This window comes from Atheta coriaria, unplaced genomic scaffold (genome assembly GCF_025399875.1).
Source record: "Atheta coriaria isolate IRGN ID8LTWV9N9 unplaced genomic scaffold, Caltech_Dcor_3.1 hic_scaffold_8_pilon, whole genome shotgun sequence".
NCBI lineage: Eukaryota > Metazoa > Arthropoda > Insecta > Coleoptera > Staphylinidae > Dalotia > Dalotia coriaria.
Window position 1 is genome coordinate 3,523,966 of NW_027045450.1, and position 24,823 is coordinate 3,548,788.

The 24,823-nt window shown below is 41.8% G+C and overlaps 6 protein-coding genes across 9 annotated transcripts in view; 2 read left to right on the top strand and 4 right to left on the bottom strand.

Moving 5' to 3' along the window:
* Window positions 1–2,510, bottom strand: part of LOC135797309 (furin-like protease 1, isoforms 1/1-X/2) — a 28,362-nt gene extending 25,852 nt beyond the window's left edge. The window contains exon 1 of one of the 2 annotated variants that reach the window (XM_065309591.1): window positions 1,914–2,294. The gene's annotated coding sequence lies outside the window, so the exon portion shown is untranslated. Of the gene's footprint in view, window positions 1–1,913 lie in introns of both variants that reach the window. The other variant, XM_065309592.1, reaches the window with a different exon arrangement.
* A 463-nt stretch (window positions 2,511–2,973) lies between these two features.
* On the bottom strand, window positions 2,974–4,538 carry Alg2 (alpha-1,3/1,6-mannosyltransferase Alg2). The gene is made up of 2 exons (XM_065309595.1): window positions 4,395–4,538; window positions 2,974–4,335 (listed from the first exon to the last, which is right to left on the bottom strand). The coding sequence occupies exons 1-2, from the start codon at window positions 4,395–4,397 to the stop codon at window positions 3,064–3,066; spliced, it is 1,275 nt and encodes a 424-aa protein (XP_065165667.1). The 5' UTR covers window positions 4,398–4,538; the 3' UTR covers window positions 2,974–3,063.
* Window positions 4,539–4,846: 308 nt separating this feature from the next.
* On the bottom strand, window positions 4,847–12,580 carry LOC135797308 (rho guanine nucleotide exchange factor 17). 2 transcript variants are annotated; one of them, XM_065309589.1, is made up of 10 exons: window positions 12,066–12,580; window positions 9,859–11,656; window positions 8,853–8,930; window positions 8,295–8,372; window positions 8,135–8,239; window positions 7,962–8,078; window positions 6,460–7,907; window positions 6,326–6,396; window positions 5,946–6,269; window positions 4,847–5,865 (listed from the first exon to the last, which is right to left on the bottom strand). In XM_065309589.1, the coding sequence occupies exons 1-10, from the start codon at window positions 12,224–12,226 to the stop codon at window positions 5,399–5,401; spliced, it is 4,647 nt and encodes a 1,548-aa protein (XP_065165661.1). In that variant the 5' UTR covers window positions 12,227–12,580; the 3' UTR covers window positions 4,847–5,398. The 2 variants fall into 2 exon arrangements, with proteins under 2 accessions (XP_065165661.1, XP_065165662.1); XM_065309590.1 differs by having other exon boundaries at window positions 4,847–5,862; window positions 12,066–12,579.
* A 1,416-nt stretch (window positions 12,581–13,996) lies between these two features.
* On the bottom strand, window positions 13,997–16,991 carry tipE (temperature-induced paralytic E). The gene is made up of 2 exons (XM_065309247.1): window positions 15,858–16,991; window positions 13,997–15,337 (listed from the first exon to the last, which is right to left on the bottom strand). The coding sequence occupies exons 1-2, from the start codon at window positions 16,829–16,831 to the stop codon at window positions 15,277–15,279; spliced, it is 1,035 nt and encodes a 344-aa protein (XP_065165319.1). The 5' UTR covers window positions 16,832–16,991; the 3' UTR covers window positions 13,997–15,276.
* A 355-nt stretch (window positions 16,992–17,346) lies between these two features.
* Teh3 (tipE homolog 3) lies at window positions 17,347–20,657 on the top strand. 2 transcript variants are annotated; one of them, XM_065309246.1, is made up of 2 exons: window positions 17,347–18,959; window positions 20,515–20,657. In XM_065309246.1, the coding sequence occupies exon 1, from the start codon at window positions 17,543–17,545 to the stop codon at window positions 18,947–18,949; it is 1,407 nt and encodes a 468-aa protein (XP_065165318.1). In that variant the 5' UTR covers window positions 17,347–17,542; the 3' UTR covers window positions 18,950–18,959; window positions 20,515–20,657. The 2 variants fall into 2 exon arrangements, with proteins under 2 accessions (XP_065165318.1, XP_065165317.1); XM_065309245.1 differs by lacking the exon at window positions 20,515–20,657 and adding an exon at window positions 19,312–19,451.
* On the top strand, window positions 20,649–23,377 carry Teh2 (tipE homolog 2). The gene has a single exon (XM_065309248.1). The coding sequence runs from the start codon at window positions 20,650–20,652 to the stop codon at window positions 21,331–21,333; it is 684 nt and encodes a 227-aa protein (XP_065165320.1). The 5' UTR covers window position 20,649; the 3' UTR covers window positions 21,334–23,377.
* Window positions 23,378–24,823: the final 1,446 nt, after the last annotated feature.

Consider the following 24,823-nt stretch of genomic DNA (forward strand, 5'->3'; position numbering starts at 1 on the left):
CGCAGCGTGTCAACGTGTCAACATCATTCGCCTAATAAGCCGACCGACAACCGAGTGAACTCTCATCCAACAGGCTCCCAACTAACTGTAACTCGGTAACTCTCATTCCTCAATGCCTATGCAGCCGTAGAGATTCAAGTTTGCAACACGGCCCCAACTTAAGTTTGTATAATATATAATCCGAACTTCTCAAAGCGGATAATCACAAAGTGCGGTTGTGGATGCGGACGACAATTATTCCTAATGACCCACAGCAATCTTTAAACTTCGCCCAAATTGACCTTCAAAGACATCCATTAGATGCAATTTATTGGTGCTGATAAACCTTGAAGATTATTTGATGTTTTCAGGTGGTTAGAAATAGTTTACGTCGGCGTCTCGTCAAATATTAGTGTTTGTGAATGTGTGTGTGATGTGCTGGCGCACCACCACCGTCATCATCGCTGACGAAAAGTTGCGTGACTCGGTAATTTCGTCCGCGGCAGGTAGAAACGAACGCACCGTCGACGAAATGACTTAAAATGCCTAAGTATAAGTACCCTCCTAGTTACCTCTGCGCTAGCATCAAGTCTTTACATCGTTTGGAAACTTTTCGAAACTTTTGTGCGTTAGTTTCTGGAAAACTACCTGTTTCCTAGGTAGAATGAATATACATCTACGTGTATAAAAGCTGCAAGAACGATTTTCTACCAGCTACGCGGAAGTTACATTTACCCATAGATAAATACATACAAAGTTGGATCATATACACGAAATAATTTCTAATTTAAATTATTACGTGTTTAATACAGGCCTGCATAAGAGAAACACGACATGTATGCGATATGCTGAATATGCTCTCTCTATGAGACCGTAGTCTATTATTAAGGCGTCTTTTGTTTAATGTTTCGTATCGCGCCTAGTTCCACCTGACCGAGGGTGGAGCTACCCCAACCGCGCAACATGCAAACATTCCGAAAGGTATTTCCCATTGTCGTTGCACCTACATACAACATGAGCGTGCTGTGCTTTCCACTTTTCCACCTAGTACACTATCCGTTTTCCTCCTCACTGAACAATATTTGAATAGAAGATGTAAGAATATTTCCCTAGCGAATAAACTATCCCTGCCAGAATCTACAGGGTGATTTTAAACTTAACTTAAGTCATTTGTATGTGACTTAAATTATTCACAGCGTAATTTAGACACATTTCAATTATAATCAATTTAAAACTAAAAGCAGTTGTGTAAACACTGCAGGAATCACACACAACTCACTCAAGTGACTTAAGTCAACACTCATTGTATTTGTTGGGATTTACAACAACTGGGAATGATTTATCTGCGTGTAATTCACTTCATCATGAGTGAATAACATAGTTTTTCATTATAAATATTAATATTTATGTCTATAAATAAGTTAAACTCTAAAAGTTAATATTATCCCACAGGAAGAAGAGTTCTTTGAACAGATGTTCTCCCTATGTCTCCGCAGCGACGTTTGAAGTCAAAAGTCATATTTACAGACGAAAGGGTAATTTCTATTTCTAACTGCGCTCGACATGTAAATTAAACTGATGAAACATCACGAAATCTAGTCGTGATTTTTTCCCCGGGCAAAGATAACAAATATTAACCAGTTTGGCACGTGTTTGAAAGTTGATAACAGATAAGAAACCTATGCAAAAATTGCGAAAGAAATAACAACAACACACAACTGACTGACTAATGCGGGTCAATCAAGTGGAGTTCAGCTAACCGGCTCAATACGCGCATGCGCGACTGACTTAGCTGATCTCGTCATCACCGTGGATGCTAATGCTGACTGACTAAAATCACTTACGGTTTGTTTGCCCTCGCAAATTCTTCTTTTTTTCTTGTTTTATTGCAAAGTATACAAATGTTATGCAATGGAAAATGTTGAATGACTTACTTTTTACACATGGATCCATCCAAAATCAAATCCTCGAAAATAATCCCAGCGCGAGATGGACGCGACCAGCACCGCAGACGAAAATAGACATCACCGTTCGCGTGGTGCGCGCTGCCGTGCCGACGACGACGTCCGCATCTCTTCGCCTTGTGTATCTTCGTCGCAGAAGAAGCAGCAGCGGTGTAGTGAAAGAGTGCCCCGCCGCAGATGATGAACACAGATCAAAGTGATGCGCGGTTACACTCTTCGCCCCCCAAGTCGGTTCCGCGTCGTTGTTGTTTATGTTCGCTCGTGTTATCACACACGCATCGCACACAGGCGTGCAACGACCGACTCGAGTGAACGCCGCTCGCTGACTGCCGGCGCAAACACGCGGAACGCGGAGATACGAGAGCAAAGCTTCGTGCCGACTCGTGTGCGATCGCAAGCGCACGCAAAGAAACAAGATACCGGTGCGGGTGAGTGGAAACGAGTGCGGTTTATCACTATTCCCACTCGCCCGCCTACAACAAGGATCGTATACGACGTTTCGCTTCAGTGAAACAAAGAGCGGTATAATGTTACACGAAGCAGTTAAAGAAGTGTCAGTGGAACGCATTCCGATAGTGAACGATCGCCACAATCTCTCTCGCGATGATATACGAACTGTTTTAAAACAATAATCAGTAACTCAACATGACACATCCTCATAAAAGTGTACATGATAATCTAGTGTATATTGAATATGTTGAATATTAGTTTGAGGCACGCAACTGGGTAATTAAATAAATTTTGATAGTGATTTAATCAAAATTTACTCAATTGTTTTTCTGTGGTTGCCATTAGCAACGTTCAAACACCTAAAAGTATTTTTCACTCCAAATGTGTTCATAAAACTTGTAATTTACACAATATTGTGGAAAATACACAAGTTTGGCGTAATTAACGCTAAAATACTGAGAACCGCGACTTTGTAATTATTAGAATTATGCTAATTCAACGATAATAGAATTATCGCAATATATTTTTGTTGACCTTGCGCGTGGCGGCCTCACATCGCTGATAAAATAGTCGCACTGCGTACGGAAACCAGGAATATTCATTTAATGATATAAAAATAGCAACTTTACAAATGCACCTTACCAAACCTAAAACTGGATAACACTCGTCCTCACTTAGCTTCGTATAAATTCGTAACAATCTGCATGCACTCCTTCTTGAATACCTCGTAGCTAAACAACTGATTCAATCTTTGACAACCTTTCTCACCCATTTTCTTCACAGCTTCCTTTTTGAGGCACCTCTTCATGCACTCCGCCATCTTGTCCGCCGACGGTTCGCATAAATAACCTGTTACTTGACTATCTACCGTTTCTCGAGGTCCTCCACTATTACAAGCAATCACAGCTTTCTTAGCAGCCATCGCCTCCAAAGGCACAATGCCGAAATGTTCATTAGTCGGAGTATAGATCAACACATCCGCTGTTTTCAACAACTCGGCTTTGAGTTTATCCGACGGCGACTTGAGGAACACAACTTTGACAATCAAGTCGTGCTGGTGCGTGAGGTTAACCAACTTTCGGAAGTAGGTGGCGTTGATGGTCGACTGCGGATCATACCCACCAGCCATGATGAGATGAACACGGTGATATTCTTCCGGTGCAAGTTTATCGCGTAACTTTGCCATGGCTTCAATTGCGAGTTCTAGTTGTTTAGCGGGGTGATATCGGTTGATTGACAGAAAAACGACATCGTCAGGTTTGGTAGTTTCAATTTCCGGTGCGATTTCATGCAGGGGGCGCTTCTTGGCGACTTGTATGTCATCCAAAAACGATGACGCAATTGTAGGATACAGAATGCGCAGGTTTTGACCAGTTTGATCGTTTTTAGCAATTTTAGTGAATGTCTTTAGAAATATTTCTTTAGTATACTTGCTGTTGACTAAGATGACATCAGCTTTAGATGTTCCATATTCCTCTAACCAGTTTAGTGGATATCTGTAGAATTTTCTTAAAGAACCTCCTTCTGGACTAGCCAACAAATCAGGATGATGACAGTAGTAGATCACTCTTTTTCCAGTCCATTTGAGGATAGGAACAGCCATTGGAATTTGATCCACAAAGTAAACATCTGGATTGTCTGTGGTCACAAACCTCATGAAGAAACAATACACTAAAGAAAGGTATAACATTCTAAAATAAGCACAAACTGCTTGGAATATTCCAAATATGTGCCTTGGGAGCCAATCGCCAATGACATGCACTGGCAGTTGTCCATTTTTGAGTTCATCAAAAGCATGCGATGAGTCAAAGTGATTTGTTAGGAATTGAACTTGTACTCCTTGAGATTTCAGTGCAACTGCAACATCCACAACCAGTCGTTCAGCGCCGCCGATTCCCAAATCCGGATGGACGAAAGCAAGTTTCAAATTTGCTACCTTTACCTATTAAAAATATGAAACAAAATTAATATGTACAGTTAGAAAATGCGAAAATATGTTACCATTTTGTACTTAGAGTTTGCACCGTATACACATAGTAATAGTGATAATATGAGAGATGATGAAATGATACGAAATTCCAGTTAATTGTGGAATATTTAAGGTTAGACTGTGATAAACAAATATTTTTGTGCACGAGACTGCATCGTAGCGGTCTCTACAGTTGAATTTTGAAACTAAATATCAAATAAACAAAATAATTCAAGTTTATAACAAAAATATTAAAGCTGTCATATACTGCATTACAAATTATACATTTTAATGCAATTTTAGTTTAATTTTGATTGTTTATTTTTACATTTTTATAATTGTGATAAAAAGAAACATTTAATTGTTACCTGGCTTCAAATCAACAATATAAAAATAACGTTCACTTCTAGAATTGTTGTAATTGTAATATAAGTCATAATTGATTTGATTTTTATTTTCAAGTAAAAACCAAAAACGCTGTAAATTGGGTTGCCTATAGTAAACATGTATTTATTCAAGTTTTTAAAAGTTGGTGACGAAATAACGAGTGCTTTTCGTGAGTCTTTCATGTCTTATACAACAGAATTACGTACAACGTTTGATGTGTGTGTGTTCTTGAGCTTAACTTTATGCACTTAGCTTTAATAGAACGTAATAAATTACTCTGTAACATTTAGCTATAAATAAATCTATAAACAATAAGTATGTGTGTGAAAAAAATTGCACTTACTAATAAAAAATTTTGAGTTAGGAACGTAAAATTGCAAAAATAAATCGGCACTGCAGAGATTACCGACCCGTATGTACAAGTTACTTACTTAATATTATTATCACACGTAATATAATCATAATTGTTTGTTTCTGAAACATGTTCTCTCTTCGTGTTGTCGTGAAAACAGGCGAATCAACGTGCAAAACAAATGCATTTATCACTTTTGTTTTGAATATTTCTTTTCATTTTAAGTATACTCGTGTAGTCATGCATTAAATGCGAATTGTTTGAGTTAGGCCAATAGTGCAACACGCTTCTAAGGGACTAAATGTTCCACAGCAGCAGATGATTGGTTGAGTCCTCCCGCCCGGCGACCTCTGACAGATTCGAATTCCGGAAGTCTTCATAACCATCGCCGCCAGAGATCACCAAAAGTTTCGCGTGATTGTGAGCATGCGCACGTTCGGATTTAGTCTTGTGGGCGGAGTGTCGCTGACTTGACGTCGGTGCGATACTCGCTTGTGATTGATTCGGAAGTGGAACAACCCCTGCCGCCTCCGTGGACATCTCAACATGGCTCAAGAACCGCACATGACCGGTATGACCATGTGGTACACCCATTACACTCGGAACACTGGTAAGACGTGTTGCAGAAGCGGCGATATGTGGGAGGGGCATGGTAAGTAACACCCCTGCAGAAGTGCCAATCCAGAGGAGTTCTTTACACGCTAGTAACGAAGTCACACGAAGGCATGCCGCTTTGTGTTGGCGAATGATGTCATCGCAACCTTCAACAGAAGTGAATAAAAAGATGCAACCAACCTCACACAACATAACCTTACAATATAGTATATAATCTAATAATACTTACTTGTTAGCATTTTGGTGACAGCCGGAGCGACATTAACCTCACAGAGTAAATCGAACGTAGCAGCGTGATAACATTTAATCATGGCGGCGTTTTGTAGTGAGAGCCATACGCCATTTCCGGCAACTACGAGACATGCGATTGGTTTGTAGGCGTCGCCGTGGGCGGCAAAGGTATGTTCAACCGCAAGCGTCTCGACGTTTAAGACTTTTATTGAGTTACCACACGCACACCACAGTTTTCCAGAGTTTGGTAACATCTTAGACACTGGTTGCTGTGTGCTTCCAATTGGCATTGTTATAGGAGCATTGGTATTCCAAGCGCCACCTATGAACAAAACACATAACTTAACCTCAAATATATTCTATTTATTCATAACTTACTTGATGAATCGCGTTCGTAAATAATCAAATCACCATTTGCGAGAGAAATAAATACTCTGTTTTCTAAATAACTACAACAAAACAATTAATAATGATTAATTAATTAACAAAGAAGGTTATGTTGAGTTGCATACATTATACACAAGATGGCAGAACCATGTTGTAAGCGTATCTTATTCTTCTTGATGCGAATATTATCACTTGAATTATACACGTGTATGCAACCATCCTCAGTGCCCAACCACATGGTAGATGCCGAAGTATCCGCCTCTTCGGAATCTCCCACTTCCTGTGTACAACCAACACTCTTAACCTGTCCACCAGCAGTAGGCGTGGCTTGCGTGGATAACAGCTCCCGTTTACTCCCCAATGGGTCAACAGACTCCTCATCACTCCTCTCGTCGTATTCACTGGATGAACTGCTATCAAACTGTATCTGAGGTTCTTTCTGTGGTGGATCTTTAGAGGTCACCTCATCATTCAAGTCTTGATGATCAGTTTTGAGGCCCGGAACGGAAGCGATGCATAGGATCCGCGCGTTGCACACGCCATTACAGGATATCACATTGGGTTCGGGTTGTAGGGATAGCACACATACTTGACCAACATAACCATCACTATTGCACACCCAGACATCTCGACCGTGTTCACCCTGCGTGGGTGCTGCGCATGTGAATTGCAAACCTGCTCTGGTTTTTCTGATTGGGACTGTTGCTAATAGTTCTGGATGAGGTCTTCTATCACCTGACATCGCTAGTTTATGTTTGGCTTCATTGAAGCTTTCCTCCCAGGAAGCCCGTTTATCTGGTTTCGCAAACACCAGGGATACCAACTCCGCACTGGTGGTAACACTTAGATCCAAACAACATAACTGTGAATCTGAGTTTTGTTGTTCATTCAACTGTTTGCTCATGTTTCCCAACATTTCCCGAACTATCTCATCCAATTGACCATGACCTCTATGCAGGGACCATACTAGGTCTTGAATCTGGTTCAAGGTACCTATATCCTCAGTCAACTTTTCAATCTCAAGCATCATCTGCCTAAAATTTTCATCTTTCGCACGGACAATCTCCAATTCCTCCAGGGAGATCTTCATGAGCAATTTGTATTTGTTAGCTTCCAAGGTGCTAGCGACACTACCTTGAGACCCTGGCACACCGGATATGGTGACGGGTTTCCGGGTAGTGCCGCTTCTACGTTTGATGCTGGTAATGAGCAAAAGGTCTGAGAAGAGGAACAAAGCGCGTTCTTTGAGTCCCCCTCCCGGGGCCTTCATATGGACTGAATCATGACGAAGGTATTGACGGTCAGCCGCTACCAGTTCCATCAACCCTTCAACCAAACCTTCAATCTCCCTCAGTTGATCCAGATCGAGTGCTTCGCGTTCCGTGCAGTTGATTTTGAGTATTTGCTCGTGGAGTTCCCTTTGCGCTGAGAGTAACAGATTATAATCCGGATGAGATGTCTTTGTGTGAGTGATGAGACGTCGAATCAACAATTCGTATTTGGGAAAGATTTGAACTGGTTTGATTAGTAATTCACCAAGTGCTAGTTTTCCTTTGTGTTCTTTTGCACTTGCCTAAAACACATTCAATGTTTCTTACAAATATTGAAAAAGAGAATAAAGTGGTACCTCTAAGAATTTAGCAAATGCCGGTTTGGATTGCTGGGCAGTCTTGTAGATCTCCCTCGCCCGGTTCCAATTGTTCACGTAGTTCGTGTACAGTTCGGTTGCAACTGGGTTAGAATACTAAAATACACCAAAATGAATAATGCTGGTGCATGATGAGTTAAGGTTATGTTTACCATGGATAATAAAACATCGCCGACTTTCTGCTGAACGTCCCAGTGATCGAGGCGTTTCTTCAGGTCGTCGAGAAACGTGTTGTGATGGCCGTGCAGTGCGGGTATCTAAAAATAAAATTAATAATTTCGCTCGTAAATCAATTTATTAGCAACGACTCACTTGGTAGAAGATCTCGTCGACCAGCGCCGCATCGAGCAGGCCGGCATTTTCGGGGCTTTTTAATGGCTCCAAATATTTCTGTACCACAAACAATCAAATACATATATAGGTTACAATTTCTACAAAAACAAATCTAGATGATTTATTATTGAGGTTATGTGCTCCGCCCGCCATTCATTAGTTATTTATTGAAACGCCTCTCAATTTTAAGTGTGCGTCATAATTCGCGTTTTTATGAGCGCATTCGCATTCACATTCGCACAATCGATTTATTTATATGCCGCGTGCTCGCACTCAATAAAAATAATTACAATTCCAAACCAGTGAGACTTAAAATTCTTTTTTGGTTAACATGTTGAATAAAAAGAAGTATTTTTAGTCAAGTGCGGCCATTTTGTATTGTTTGAGTGTTTGTATTTCTAGGTTAGGAAACAGTCCCTTGAGGGCTGTTCCAGTTTCAGCGGAAATTTCAAGGAAACAGTATGAAAACCGCAACAAAACAAACTCTTTGTCTTCAATGTCTTTTGTTTTGGTTTCTTTTGTGTGTTACAAACTCACCGTGACAAGAATCTGTAGAGATTCAACGTAATGCCGCTCGGTGTCGTACAGCTCGATGACCACGTGTGTCCTTGTGTCCTAAAAGGTCACACAATAATAAAATATTATAAAAATAACATTTTTTGTTAAAAAAATTTTTAAATTTAAAAAAATTGTTTTTATTATTTTTTTACCGACGGCACTGTAGACTCCACAAGTTGTTCCACCTCGGAAGCTGGCGCGATGGCCCTGTTGCCGCCGTTGGCAACAGGCGCAACAGGATGCTCCTCACCGGCGCCCACGGGGGTGCCATCCGAATGACCCGCATCACCCTTATCGCCCATCGCGACACACAACGCTGAATACCCGCTTACATTGTAATCACTCTCGCGGATTCGCAATAATCGTGCGTGAAATTCGGCGTGAAGATCGCGAGACCGCTGCCACACCTTGGCGGCGGCGCTGCTTGCTCGGTGCGTGCGTTTCACGTATGAGTGTGAGTGTAGCGTCGCGGCGCCCGCCGACGTGTGCAATCTGCGTCGCGGCGCGTCGGCGCGGGTCGATTTTAAAATTATTCGCCTTCCGTGCGCGCCACGCGTGTGTCATAACAAATCGGTGTGTAGATGTGTGTGATTCATATAAATATTCAAATATTTCTCATCGAAATTTTAAAATAGCACTTTAAACACATGGTATACATAGGGATATACTGAGTGTTATAAAAAATCATTGGGGGAATATTGTATAATTTAGTGTGGGCAACGTAAAAGTAATTTTTGGCCAGAAATTCCGATTTTTCTCATCAGTCAGTTTCGTCACACTATTTTTAAATGGCCGCGTGCGAGAAAATATTGACAAACTCTAAGTCCGTCTAAAATTAACCACGGCGCATCCTACATTCGACGTCTGCAACGTCTTAATTCCAGTAATCGTTGAAAAAACATCCCAGAAACTTTCCTACTAAATATTTTTATATCCAGCGGACATTTTTTCATAACCTAACCTCAAAAATACAAAAAATACTTACATTCAAAGCAAGTTGTTCCGAACTACCTCGCAGTAACTGCTGTAATAATTCATCCGACGCCTCCGGGGGTTGAAACCCTTCCAACTTTGAAGGACTCGACGTGGTCCTTTGATGAGACACTACCAATTTATTACCATTGCTATTACTACCACTTCCATCCTGTTGATCCGTAGGCGCTGATGATGAGTCAACACTTGCTTTCCGCTTCAAAGGATGACATTTAACTACATATACACTAGGGGATGGTGATGGTGAGGGTGAGTGCGAAGGTGAAGGTGACAGCTGATGTTTAAGTTGTGAATCGTCCAAGGAATGATTATTACACCGGCGATTAGACCTGCTTTTGTTATCCGCTGCGCCCATTGAGCTGCTTGCTGAAAGAGCCACGCCTCCTAACCCGGAAGCACCTCCCCCAGGAGGCGGGGATAGGTCTTCTAAAAATTTCAAATCAGGGCACTGATTCTTTCTATCTGGTTTCTTCATTTCCGCTTCGAGCATTTGCCCATAGGGGCCTCGAAGTGGACGCTTTGAATATCTTCGTGGAGTGTGTGGTCCTGAACCCGGGGATTCATTACCCACGGAGGTACGGCTTTCACAATCCGATACATCCGATGGGATTATTTCTGAGCGGCGATCTTCGGGTTCACCCTCAGAAAGGGAATCAGTTCTGAGTAATTGTGGAGGTTTGAATATTCGCAGAGTATCTTTTTCTTCAGATGTTTGTGTTGATAGAGGTGGGCGTGACCATTCTGTATCCCCTGGTGTGGGTTGGGCTTGTGTTGTTTCTTCAGTGATTGCAGGAGGGTCTAAACTAGTCCAGACGTCTGGACAATCAATTTCCGCACTGATTTGCACTTTGGGGATTTCACTAGTGGACCAACAGGGTGGAGTATTAGTTGAGGGCGGAGCTAAGGAGCTTGAAGGTGTGTTATTGTCTTTGGTGAAGTTAGGCAGGAGGTCACTAATTGGAAGGACTTCATTAGGCCATTGATCCAGATAGATGCCTTTCCGTCGTCGAGATTTATCTCGTTTCTTCTCTTGGAGGGTTTGGTCTGTTTGTGAGGAGGAGGAGTCACTGTTGCGTTTACACTCTTGTTCGACGATAGTCACACTGGGTTTCAAAACAGGTTCATAATCATTTTTCGTACACTTTTTCACCCTTGGTAAAGTTGCAAGTAAATTACTAGCCATGGGTGTAGGTTCAGTAGGAGGAGCTTCTTCATCAAGGCGTGGCTTGGTCATCACATACTTATTATCCGCAGTGGAGTAATCCACCTCGGAGAATGAAGCACTTCGTAATGGCATCGTCCGTAGTGGATGCCCTTCGACACTTGGCGTGGGTTCCGGTGAGCGTGGTGTGTGTCGATTGCGTGGTGGTGGTATAGGTGGCGTGGGCGGTCCGGACGCCACCACCGGCGTTTTACGACGGCGGTCCATCAGTTCACGCAAGAAGAGTTCTTTATCAGAGCGGCGGTGGTCGCGGTTGCCACCGAAGCGGAAACGCGGCAGGCGGTCCAGCTCGGGCTCGCACTCGCCGTCGCAGAGGAGGCGCTCATACAGCGGGCCGCGCCGCCTCAGCTGCTGCTGGCCGCGTACTGGCGGCGGGGCCGTGCCGAAAATATCGCGCGCGTCGCGGCTATTTTTGGCCGTCGGCGTCGTCGGCGGGGGGATCCGGGCGGGCGTCGGTGATGGCCAACAGCACTGCTGAGCGCGGTATCGTGGTCGGCCCACGCCTGGCGGTGGCGGCGAAACCGCTCCCAATCGTACACCATATCTTACTGAGCCTACAGTGACAAATCTACCCATAACACAACAATAATTAATACTAAAATACAAAAAATTAAATTTTTAAAATTTAAATTTAAATTTACTTTGAAATTTTTCATTAATTCACATCAGTCACTCATTGAGCACGCTGCGCGTCGTTGGCACGCGCTCACGACGCATCCTTCGCTATTAATAACCTCACAAAAAAACCTTACTCAAACGACAAATTAGACCAAACAATTTTTACTTAATATAACACTCTATATATAACGGAAATCATCCATGAGTCAATTTCGTATGAATTTCATTAAAATTCCAATCAACCAGTCAGCACACTCAGCAATTTTAATACTTTTGCAACCGTAGCACATACCGAAGTTGACTTAAGTCAAGGTTGTCTCTTATCAATTAAATCAAAATCTCATCTTTCACCACTTTACCTTTTTGTCATCGAGTCAGTATCCGAACGATTGTTGTTATCTTTCAGTCTAAGCCATGATTGACATTCCCCACAGCAGTCATCATCACGCCAGCGCACATCCGATGCCTCACTGTCGCCATCCTCATCGGCGTCCTCCACCGGGTCATGATACGCGGACATCTCGCTAGATCTGGTTTCTCACAATCAGGTCACTCCCAGGCCACCACCTGTCATTTTTCTTCACTGTCTTCACTTAAACCCACAGCATATCACCACTACGCACTCAATTTCACATCGTAACACATTAAAATTCAATTATTAACAGTGTTTCACAGGGTTTTTAAAACTCAAAGTCAACTTTTGTGCGATTCACTCAGCGCGTATTGACTTAAGTCTGCAGCGCAAGCAACAGGTAGACGCTGCAGCCGGCCGGACACGATGCTGACCGAGAGGAGAAAAAGAAAGAGTAGTGGTGGGACTACAATCTCACCTTCTCGCCGGGGACCGGATTTCTTTCACTTGTCGCGTGTCGACGCGCGTTGCTTGGCGACCAGCGTAACAATAAGCTCGCTGATGCGCTTCGTGACTTAAGTTGTGCCCCGCCGCTGAATTCGCACGCGAAATGCGTCTCACCGCGGCGAACGACGAAAATAAAAACCGGGACAATATAGGCAACTCAATACACATCAAAACACCATTAGGTTATATTCAGGTTATGTCGCAGTATGAAAAAATAAAATACGTACGCTTGGAGTGATATTTAGAATCTGTATTATTGAAATATCTATTAGTATTTTTTAGTACTCCTAAATGAGCAGTGTATCACAAATGATGTTTATAAATATTTGCAAATATATTATATAATCAATCATAATAATAATAATAAGTTATTTGTTTTTATTTAATGGTTTACATATTGATAATCGTGAGCGCGCAAAGATTGTAAGTGGAAAGTACACGAACCAAACCATAGATGGCGGAGTATGGACTAGTGGGCGGGGCTTATAGGCGTTATGTGTGTGTATAAGTGGAACAGAACATTGAAGAATCTCAAGTGAAGTACAAGAAGAAATATATTGCGATAATTGCCTCACAGTTTCTCTCAATTTGTTCTCAGGTTGATGAAAAAACATTACAACTTCTCCGTCGTCCAAAAGCGAGTCCGTAGAGTCAAGCACAACAGCTTCAAAGTGATTTTCTAAGCTAAACGTCATATTTTTTTGTTTTTTCTCGGTTTCTGTTTGAAATTACAAACAGAAATTTTTTTCTCTTCATTTTCAATCCTCTTCGTCCTGCGGCAACTTTCGTTAAAATCCTTAAATATAGTTATTCTGTAATTTGATTCGAATTTATTTTTTCTTCGCCAACACAAGTTAAATATTTATATAATACGAGTATATCACAAGTGATGCTGAAATCTGCATGAATCTGTCATCGTCAATTTTTTTTCTATTTTTCTTTGACTCGCTAAGCTATAAACAATGTTCGGTGTTTTTTTTCAATTTCTGTGTTACAATATTTTTTTGTTTGTTTGATGGACAATAGTTTTTTTTATTTTTTAATTAGTTAAAGCTGTCTCTTACTTAGTCAAATTCATTATGGGCGTGGTGGGTGTGTATGTATGATACACGATTGGTCGGAGTGAAAGCCACGCCTTCACATAAGCAAACAAGTGGGAGGTGTGCTTTGAATGTGGGAGGAGTTCAAATGACATACGGTGGGCGTGGCTCCCCGGTACCCAAAACGTGTGTAGCGTGTTTCTAATTTTTACAATTTTTACATATTGTGTGTTTATGTGTATTTGTGTGTGTGTGTTGCATGTAATCCAACTAAAAAACGATCTAGAATAAAATCTAGAAGAACGTTATGTACATATTCATTTTATTTCTCTTTTATGTCGTGTTCATTTTGAATTCCAATTTTTTTTCATCTCTGCTTGCGTTTGTTCCGTTTTTGTTTAAATCGTTACAAGTAGTCAGTGCTGTTCTAATTGAATAACAATTACGTTTAAGTTTCTGGTTTTATTTTTTTACAGTTTTTGCAAATTCGCCACACACACATATGGCAACAGTGTTCGCGGCAAAGCTAGTGAACAACAGATGTCGCTGCTAACAAACTCCTCGTCACCTTTTCACCGACCACCTTAATAAATAGTTTTTTGTTCTTCTCACCAGCATCATTTTCGTTTCTGTGTTTCTCGTATAATGTCAAATGTCAACAGATACATATGGAAGGCACGTAATCTAACAGCAAGTTAATTTATATATGTATATATTATATAATTTTTGTTTTTTTTGTTGGTTTGTCGTCAATATCGATTCGTCACGCATCGGCAATTAATTTCGAAGATCAAAGTAAAAGCACATTTAATATTTCGCTAACTGCTACTGACTTGGCTAAAGAGAAGAAAGTGTTTGTGTGATGAAAGCAAAACGGACGGGTTGGCTCTTATCATCTCGTCGAACGATTACGTTAGTTGTATAATATATTAATGATTGATCGAATCGATGAATGTCGCTCTGTGTGTGTTTCTGTGGTTGTACATTGAAATTATTGACTTCTGATACGTGATTGGGTGTGAGGCGAGCGCACGCAACTACATAACCTCACAAATCGATGATGGTGTATCGAGCCGAAAATCAATTCGACGCAATGACAAACACGTAAATATATAAAACATGTAAAAGTGAACAAGTTAGAGTGTATTGCATGTCATGTCACACATCGGCACATCGATTTGGTGCATGTTTTACCATTTTTTGTGTCTTGTAAGCATTATTTTTTTTTTTGGTTTTTATTATTTACATTTTAAATGTGCGTTGGTGTATTGTGGGTTGTGTGTGTGTGTGGACGAGGTGGGCGGGTCTCTGCAACGCCTCTCGCGTTTTATCGGCTGAAATTCTCTTCTCTCTTTCTATCTAAAGCAATAACACACGTAAAATTCGAAAAATCACGTTCCGCGATAAATGTAATAGATATATGCAGATATCAATAATGATTATAACAAGTGTTGCGCCACTCTCCTCCTGTCCCTCCTCCCCATGCTTTCGCTCGGAGAGTGTTGCTGCCCGTTTCTCAAGCTCCGCCCCGCACTGCGTGTTAGGTTATATCAAAAGAAGTACGAAAACACTCAAGCCTGAGAAGGTAGGAGGCGGCTGGGCGGCGGGTGGGCGGTGGCACGCGCGCGCATGCACAAACTTCGAAGCTCTTCGCGCACAGAGGGCGACACGTTAAATGTCCGCTATCGGGCCGCCCGTCATCGAAATACTCGTCGTCATTGTTGTCAAATGCCTAAAAAACAACAAAACCATAACATTTATTCCACTACGATGCGGTAATGTGGCGTGACGTGAAATTATGTGCAGCAGTAGTGAGAGAGAGGGGTAAATAACAAAATAACTGCCGCAGCGCAGCACGACCCCGAAGAAAATAAGCGAGTGTAACAACCGTTACAACTTTCCTCCAACTTTTTACCACCGACAAGCGTGAATAAGAGCGGAATCCTGCGGCAAAAAAAAACAGGGAAATGTTTTCGCAATTTGTGCGCGCACTTTGAATAACCAATGAATAACCGGTTATCGAGTGAGTCGTCCATCAAGTCGGAAACGATCGGTGTGGTCGCATGCATAAAATATGTATCCGAGGGGATCAGGAATAACATCACGTAATGGCCATGTACAGGGTGAGGAATGTTAGCGGAATGTTACACCATGATTGATGATATACCCGTGGTGAGGTTGCCAAGTAGCCGAAAGTTGGTGCCAAGCAGGTTAAAACTGTCGCAGTGTTTTCTTAGACTTAGAAAACTCACCCAGGGATTGAAATTGAATTGGCGACACCATCGGCGAAACTCTCGCGGCTCATCTCATCCGCCATGGCGACCTTGAAATGGTGCCCAAAACTGGCGAGATCTTCACGGAATGCTTCCGAAGGTGTAGCCCCGCTGGATGTGGGTTGAAGGGGTGTCTCATCGGGTAGACTTGACTCGCCCTCCATGTCCATCGCCTCGGCGTTTTTCTCCAACGGCACTTCTTCTTCATCTTCACTGTAGATCTTGAAGTAGGCAAAGGTCAAATATATGATGGAGAGGATAAACGAGGGAATGGGTATGGCCATGGCATAGACGAGGTTCATGTACACCTGCCACATGTCCAGGTGACTAATGACGATGCCGGGATCAACGCGGCTGTAGTAGCAGGAGAAGTTGGTGCCGATGTCCTGATACCTCTTCAGCCAAATAGAGCAGTTGAGCATCGGTGGATATCCGCAGCCCTTGACGTTTGGTAATAGTTTAGCTCCGACATAATACCATTCGGAGTCGTTGCCCATGAGACCGGTGGGCTCTGCCTCGGCGACGTAGTAATCGTAGTCACGATCCAGCTCGGCAGCGGGATGATCGGGGGCGGCGCGGCGATCACGCGGTGGCGGCGGTGTTGGCTCGTCTGTGGGGAGCGCAATCAGCGAGTAGTTGAAATCGGCTGGCACCAGGCGATAGTTGACGCGCACTTGTGTGCACGTGTACGTGTCCTTGGTACAACCCTCGCGGCACGACGACCACGTGCAATTCGAGACGCCCAGTCGGCGCTCGGCGTCCATCGTCACGCACCACGCCGGCCGCTCGTCAAACTCCATGAAGACGGTGGTGAACGCCGGGTCGATGACGAAAGGCACCAGAAAGAGGAAGGCGAACAGCGAGAAGATGCCGAGGAGGACGAAGAAGGCGGTGATGTAGAAGAGCACCTTCTGCTTGAGCGTCTGCTCCTCGGCGCCGGGCTCCTCTTCCATGGCGGCACGGGGCGGCGCGCAGGCGACACCATCGGCGGGGGCGGCGGGCACTCACATCGCGCGCGCGGCGCGGCGGCACCAGGCACCAGCGGAGGGTCACACTCGCGGCGCGGCTCGCTGCGAGCTCACTGCCAGCTCGGTCGGGGCACTGCGGTCGTCGCGGCGCGCGGCGGCGGCGGCAGCGGCGTGCGTATCGATCTCGCCGGCCCCCGCCAGATGGACTCAAAGCGTGCCACCGGAGAGGCGCCCATGTGACCTCGTCTCTTCGCGACGCTCCGACGCTCCGGCCCAGCAGGTAAGCACAAGAACTTTTCTCTAAGATAAACTCACCACCTCGCTGACCACCGCTTGCAATCCTCCAAATATCAAATCCCTGGATGTACGCTAATTCTAATCACTGATAATCGCACAATGCGCTGCTGTTGTTGTGTTGTCACGAATCGCACGAGGTCGCACGAACCGGGCACGAACCAACACGCACTTCCTTGCTTCGACCACCCCCTTGCACAGAATGCGGCAATGTGTATGTGTGCACTGCTGACGACATACGTGCATATCGATTGCGTGCCTGGCGCAGTGAAATATTGATCTGCCGCCGCCACCCTCGTCCACCTTCGTCCGTCTCCGCGCGCAGCCGCTCTCCCTCGATCACCCACCCGCGGTCGCCATGCTGTTTTCGACCAGTGAGCCGTAGTGAGCGCCGCCGCGACGATGCCGAAGAAGAAACCCATTCCGGTGGAGGACCTCATCATCCCGCCGCAAGACGGCCGGATATGTGGTACTATCTGCATCTGTCAGATGACCTTAGTCCTCAGCAGCGTCGCCATCGTATATCTAACAGTCGCCGTCTATGTGCCCTCCACGCGCGCCATGAAATACGGCATGGTGGAGGACCCAGTGATGTGTACCACCACTCAGGCCAAGCAAGTGGAATCCTGTGATTGGGGCTCCTGTGGTGAGTGGTGTCTGAGTAAGACATCCGGCGCTTGTATGCAGATCTACGTCAACCTGCGCTACAACGGCTCCAGCATCCTCTTGGCGAACTGTACCAACACCGCGAACAAAACTTGCTATGGCATCGATCAGGAGAACGCCAAACGCAGCAGGTGCATTGCGGACGAGTGCAAGAATCTCACCGGGACCTTCAACTGCTCCAGTGGGATGTGTATCAACATCACGGATGCCTTCGAGTGTACCTTCAAGGACACCGATCCGCCTCTCAAGTGCTCCGGGCGTAGAGGAAAGATAACATGTATCGACCTGGATGGATTGTACAGCTGCAACAGAGGTACTTGTGAGCGCATCCGAACACCCTACAACTGTGACCGCAGATGTGTAGACATCCCAACCCGGAATAAAAACGTTATACTCCTCAGCGGCGACAAGGTCTACTTATCCAACTGTCAAAGGGCATTAGTCTTAGACTCCGAGGAAGAGATATGGAATGAATCCCAGGAGAAGATCATGATGGCGTCTTGCTTCAACATCTTGAATGATAGTCGTGGAGTGGTTGCAATTGACTGCGTGAATGGATCTCTCCTCGAGACCAATGTCCTTACAGACCTGACCAACTTCACGTACCTGAGCTATTTGAGTGTGTTTAACACAGCGCCCCTAGATGAGACCAGAAAGGTTTGTCCCCCGGAAGAAGATCTAATCATAGCGAATGATTCCAGGCTGTTGATCAACCTGGAGGGTTGTGTCAACACATTGCGGGATGAGTGCAAGGAGTTTCTACGGGTCTATGGTAAAGATGGCACTGATCATAATGCACGAGCAAGATTTACGTGCTACTATTCGATGATGGATACCAAGTCGGTGGTGGCTCGGTTCGACCTGGAGACACAAAAGTTTCAGTTCATGATTGCGTCGGTGGTGCCCACGGTGTTGTTCTGCGTCTCGTGCACCGTACTGGTGTTGTGCCAGCGGACCGTGGTCGTCGGCGATGATGCCAAGATGCGGTTCGCGGGGTGCGCGGCGACGAAAGAGGCGCAGGCTGCTACCGCGGCTGCCGCCGCCGCCGGTCTCACCAGAGATATCGTTGATAAAGTGGGTTCTCTCAACGATTTGACGGAGCGAGGCGGCGGTGGCAACGGCAACAATATCATGGCACTCTGAGATCAATCACGTAAGCAAAGCTAAAAATCCTCAAAAACAAAAATTTATTATACGCTTAGCACTATTGATAATAATAATTCCGTGTGTGTGTTTGTGTGAGTGCTAAACATGCATATATTGATTGCACCCGCAATTTCCACCCTCACCGCTCTCAACAACCCAGCACGCTTTCTTTGTTCCTGATTCTAGTCACGCCGTTGTTGCGTTCGATACGTTTCGCTCAGCACGCTTCACCGATTCACGGCGCACAGCGTACATAAATAAATAAGGATTGATTTTTTTTTTGTTGACGTTTGCACCCGATTTAGTTTTGACGAATAATATAGCTCCATGAATAAATCCAGTGCGTTGTTTGGTTTCAGTTTAAAGTATAAACAAAACAAAACATAAAAAAATACCAAAAAACATTTAGTTTCTCGGCTTGCCTCAAAGTTCTCGTCGCCCGCGGCCGGACGGCGGCGTGCAGAGCGAGCGATGCGGACGTGGAAAGTGTGTCACCCCTAACGCGTAGAGAGGTTATTGATCTTCCTTGCTTGAGAGTACCGAGCATAGAGTGCGCAATAAATCGCCGTAGCATTTGGGATGTTGGTACGAGAAGGTTTTCAATCAAATTGTGTTCACTGTCATCATGTGTTGTGCATATACATAAATGTGTAGTATAACGGTCTAAACTTAAAGAAAAACATTTTTGGGAAAAGCTGAAAAGTCTTATTTATTCAAAAACGCAACAAGTACGAGGATTATTTTGTTGTAAAATAAATTTTTTTGATAAATTTTAATTTTTTTGTGGGAAAAAATTAATTTTTAAATTTTTGTAACTTTTTTCACGGTTTTAAGATACAAAAAGTGGTATTTTAACCACGGCCGTGACTAAAGTACTTTAATCACGGGTTTTAGTCACGGGCTTCAGAATTAGTAAAATTTTGTAAATTTTAATGCAGCTTTCGTAAATCCTAATTTTTTGTGGCAAAAAATTAATTTTTCAATTTTTGTCACTTGTTTCAGGATTTTGAGATACAAAAAGTGGTACTTTAACCACGGCCGTGATTAAAGTACTTTAATCACGGGTTTTAGTCACGGGTTTCAGAATTAGTAAAATTTTGTAAAATTTAGTGCAGCTTTCTTAAATCCTAATTTTTTGTGGCAAAAAATTAATTTTTCAATTTTTGTCACTTTTTTCAGGATTTTGAGATACAAAAAGTGGTACTTTAACCACGGCCGTGACTAAATTACTTTAATCACGGGTTTTAGTCACGGGTTTCAAAATTAGTAAAATTTTGTAAAATAGTGCAGCTTTCCTAGTTTTAGTTTAGAAAATTAATAATTAAAGAAAAGCACTGTAAAATTGATTTTTTTAAATTTATTTACCGATAATACGTTAAATTGTTATAAAATTCAATACAAAACAATATTCTAAAGGAATATTTAATATAGTGTGACGACTTTTTTCTAATCAATTATTTACAAGTAAATCAAATAATTTTCATAGTTTTAGACCGTTGTATTACACTATTATTATTATTATTATTAAATATTGATTTTAAAATTATGTATTTGTTTTCCAGGCGTTCCCCTGCTGCTGGATAGAGGCTGAAAGGGCTCTTTGTAGCATCTACGACGCATAAGGGGAAAGCGTGCTTCATTGCTAATTAAACTAATTTACAAATCGGGCCAAGAAGAGCGACGGCGACGGCGTCAGAATGGAGGAAAAACCGGAGGTGGAGATGATCTCCGTCGCCGAGTCAGCCAAGTTCTACGCGTCGCTCTGTCTCGGCACCACAGCGATCCTCTCCGTGTTCGCCTTCCTCTTCCTCATCCCGTTCGTGGTAGACCCGGCGGTGGCAGCGCTCCTCGCTGACTACGAGCCGGAGCCGGTGACTTGCGTCGCCTCGCGGCACATCTACGCCGAGGGGCTGCGCAATTGCTCATGGGCGTCGTGCCGTGAGGGCTGTACTCGTGAGGCGACGCGCTGCCACCAAATCTTTGTCAACTATTCGCGCGTGCCGTTCCGCGATTATCGACCACCAGTGCCGCTGGAGTGGGATGTTGCCGATACGCGTTTCCTCGTCAACGCCGAGGGATGCGGTTATCCACCAGGCGTCAATTGTACACGCTTTGCGAGACAATATGGCGGCGAATCGGCGGGCACACCATTTCCGTGCTACTACTCACGCGTCTATCCAGATGTCGTTGTAGCGCGGTATTCGTGGGACGACACGTTGCGCCATCTGGTGCTCTCGATCGCTATTCCAAATCTTCTCTTCGCTGCTTCGGTGGGTGTGCTTAGTTACTGGTACTGCCCTGGATGTGGGCGGGCTTGTCATAAGTACATGCATCATTTTCCCAATGAGGATGACGAGGATTATGAGGATGGTGCCTACTAGCGCAAGCTGAAAACTAAGTAAATCTTTGACAAGCCTTAAATCACGCCTTAAACATAACCTATATAATCAACTAATACTAACTGCAGCTTAAGAATTTCATCAGTATTAAAACACTCAAGCCATCAATTGAAACCGACTAAATAATTAGATTAATTTAGAATTACAATTATATTATGGGAATTTGTGATAAGACAATTTAAAGTAATTCTAGTTTAGATTAGGGTAGCACCAAATATCAACTACTAGGTAGGCAACTTTAACAACTTAAAACGGCGAACAAAAAAAATACAAAAATTTTTGAAATAGGAATATTTTGAGTTCGGATTCAATTAAACTCTAGTTAAACAATCATCATCCCTCAATCATCACGGGTAATAATTATAAAGTAGAAGTAGAGCCTGTAGGGCATAACCAATTTTAAAACTTGAGAAATTTAGTTTGATGGGTGATTGATGGCTTGATTTGATAAATTTTGACTTTTGACGTTGTGATTATTAGAAGACAAAATGGGGACAAATAAAAGGGGCAATAAACATCTGTCAGTTTTCGAAACTTGCAATTTTGAGAGTCAATTATTCAAAATGCAAATGGCTGCGGTTTGTATTAATAATAATTAATCTTTCTTTTTTTAATAAAATTTTTATTTTGGAAATTTGATGAAAATTTTTCAAATTTTTGATCTGGAAAATTTTTCGATATTCTTAAATGGTGAAATTTATAAATTAAAATTGCAAAAATCGAAATATATTGGGCTTTTTGGAATTTTGATCAAATTTTATTTGAGATATTGAAAAATTCAAAAATTTGAGAAATTAAATTCAAAACTTCTAAATTCTAAAAAATATTTTAAATAAAAAATATAAAATAGTTAAAAATATTAAAACTTAATTTTTAAATTTTAAAAAATAAAAATGTCTACTTTAAAATCGAAAAAAGCGTAAAGTTTCGATTTTAAACAAATTTTTTTTATTCAAGGTGATAATAGGTTTGATAAAGATTTACTTAATGCTTGCCAGGCCAAAATAAAACCAAATTCTTCAGAATTGCGAGCACCTGGAGAGAATCTTCCGTCTCAACGCTACACAACACATAACCTATAACAACACGAAACGCAACACACATTACACACACTACTCACTTTTTGACAGACGCAAATCAAATCAATCAACTTTATTACTATGAGAACAAATACTTAATAACTGCGAAAAACGACACGCGCTTGTTAGCGATTTTTGACTCTTACTCGATCGACAATTAAAAATATATATTACGATACAATTACAACCAAACTGTTTATAAATATATACTAATATAAATATAAATATATTGTCCTAAGTAACTGCCTTACAGAAAAGATGACATAGCATAAACTAGCACGAATTTATTGCTGGATTTAATGCTGAAAAGTGGAGGAATTTATTTTTAGTGTAATTATACAGGGTGTATCAGAATAATTAATTATTTGCTTATTCTGATACAAGTTGTGTGAATATTTTAATGTTAAACTTTGCACTGCGCTTGCGTCCAATGATTATTTGCATTTTTGACTTTTTGACAATTTTGACAATTTCCCAGACTTTGAGAAGATGACTTTGCGCTCTGCAGTGGTGGTAAAACGCTAAATAAAATAAAAGAAGAAAAAATAATAAAAATGCTGCAATGACATAAATTTTTATATTTCCTAGATAGTTGATTAGTTAGTTAATTAGTTAGCTAGATTGACAAACAATTGTAAGCTCTAAGAATGATATGATTAGTTCGATTCTATTGTTGATTTACCTTTGGATGTATTTGAACGTTTTCTGAATGTAATATTTGCCTGTTTCACGTTTTCGGCGTTTTAATTGCGTGCAGATTGTGTCCTATGAAACAATTGTGTATGACGAACGCAATTAATCAATTAATTCATTGAGATTTATTACATATTGTACAGGAAATTATTAATATAATAAGATTGCCGTTATTATCCTGATGATATTATGAAATAACATTAATTATGATTATATTACATTATATTATATTATATTAAATTGTTCAAAGAAAATATTTATGGTGATTGATTGTTTCCTATTCCGATATGGTTTATTTTGCAAGTGAAAATTTATTTTTTTATTTTTGGCAGTTTTTACACGGTTTTGAGACATAAAAAATGGAATTTTAAGCATGTAGAGCTAAAGACGTGATTAAAGTACTTTAGTCACGAGTTTTAGTCACGGGGCGGAGCTTGCGCATGCGCATTTGCCTATGGTGCAGCACAAAACCATATAAAATTCAAAATTTTGAAAATTTAAAGAACAAAAATTCAAATACATTAAATTTAACGTGGAAATAAAGTAAAAATAAAAAAGAATCTTAAATATTGCGTGACTAAACGTTGTTAAACACTCGATTGATTCGTTTTTAATCATTCTCGTGACTAAAACTCTACTTAGCACACTTGTGGCTTAATATACTACGTGTATAACAGTAATTTATTAATAATTTCTAAAATAATTATGATTTTGCTTACATCGTATTTAAAGTAAGTAAATTTACCCAAAAATAAACCTCATGAAGTAATTTCGAAATTCTAACATTTTAAGAATGTCGGATATTCGTGAATAAGAATAAAATTCGTAATAATGAAACATCTTTGGATCCTTGTGAGACGCCGACAGCTGTTCCCTGTTACCGCTCGAATTGTGTTCGTAATTTTCATAATCCCGCCTGCAAGTTTAGCAGTGCCATTCCGGGAGATTATCTTTCTTTCGGTGCCCCGGTTTCACGCGTTACGTTTCGGCTCCGTTCTCGATGCGGTTTAATTATAATTTCGTAGATTTTAACACCGGCGATTTGCAAGAATTTGAAATTAATTAATAAAATTTCAATCTAAGTAAATAACATTAAATTAATATTTAAAAAATAATTAAAAAAATTTTAATAAAATAAAATTATTTGAAGATAAAAAATAGAATAGAATAAAATTCTATGGAATTAAATTTAATTAAATTTCCATGCATAAAAAGAAAACTTTTTTCAATTGATTTAAATAATACCATGGTGTTTTTTGCTTTTCGCAATTAATTCAGTAATCTTTGTTCCAATTCCGTTTTTAATTCGTTTTTAATTTCTTCAATTCCAGCGCGTAGCTGACGCAATTCCATTCCGCTTTGTATTTGCGCAGGAATCAGCAGGATAATGCAACGCAAACAAATGATTTTCAATTTTTTTCTTCTGCTCAACGCAGAGCGCATTGTGTCGCGCACAAACACAAAAAACAAATATTGTTGTCTTCGCCGACGCGTATTGGTCCACGCTGAATACTCGCACTGCGCATGCGCCATGGGAAATCTTGTATTTCCACACGCAGAACTACGCAAGAGTGTTTTATCTTTTTCTATTGCTATAGCAGAGTGGGAGTAATAATGTGCAAGGATGTCGCCGATAGACTACGCTGAAGCGAAGAGAGGAAAAACGTTGGCGGCTGGAAAACAGTTCGTATCCTCAACGC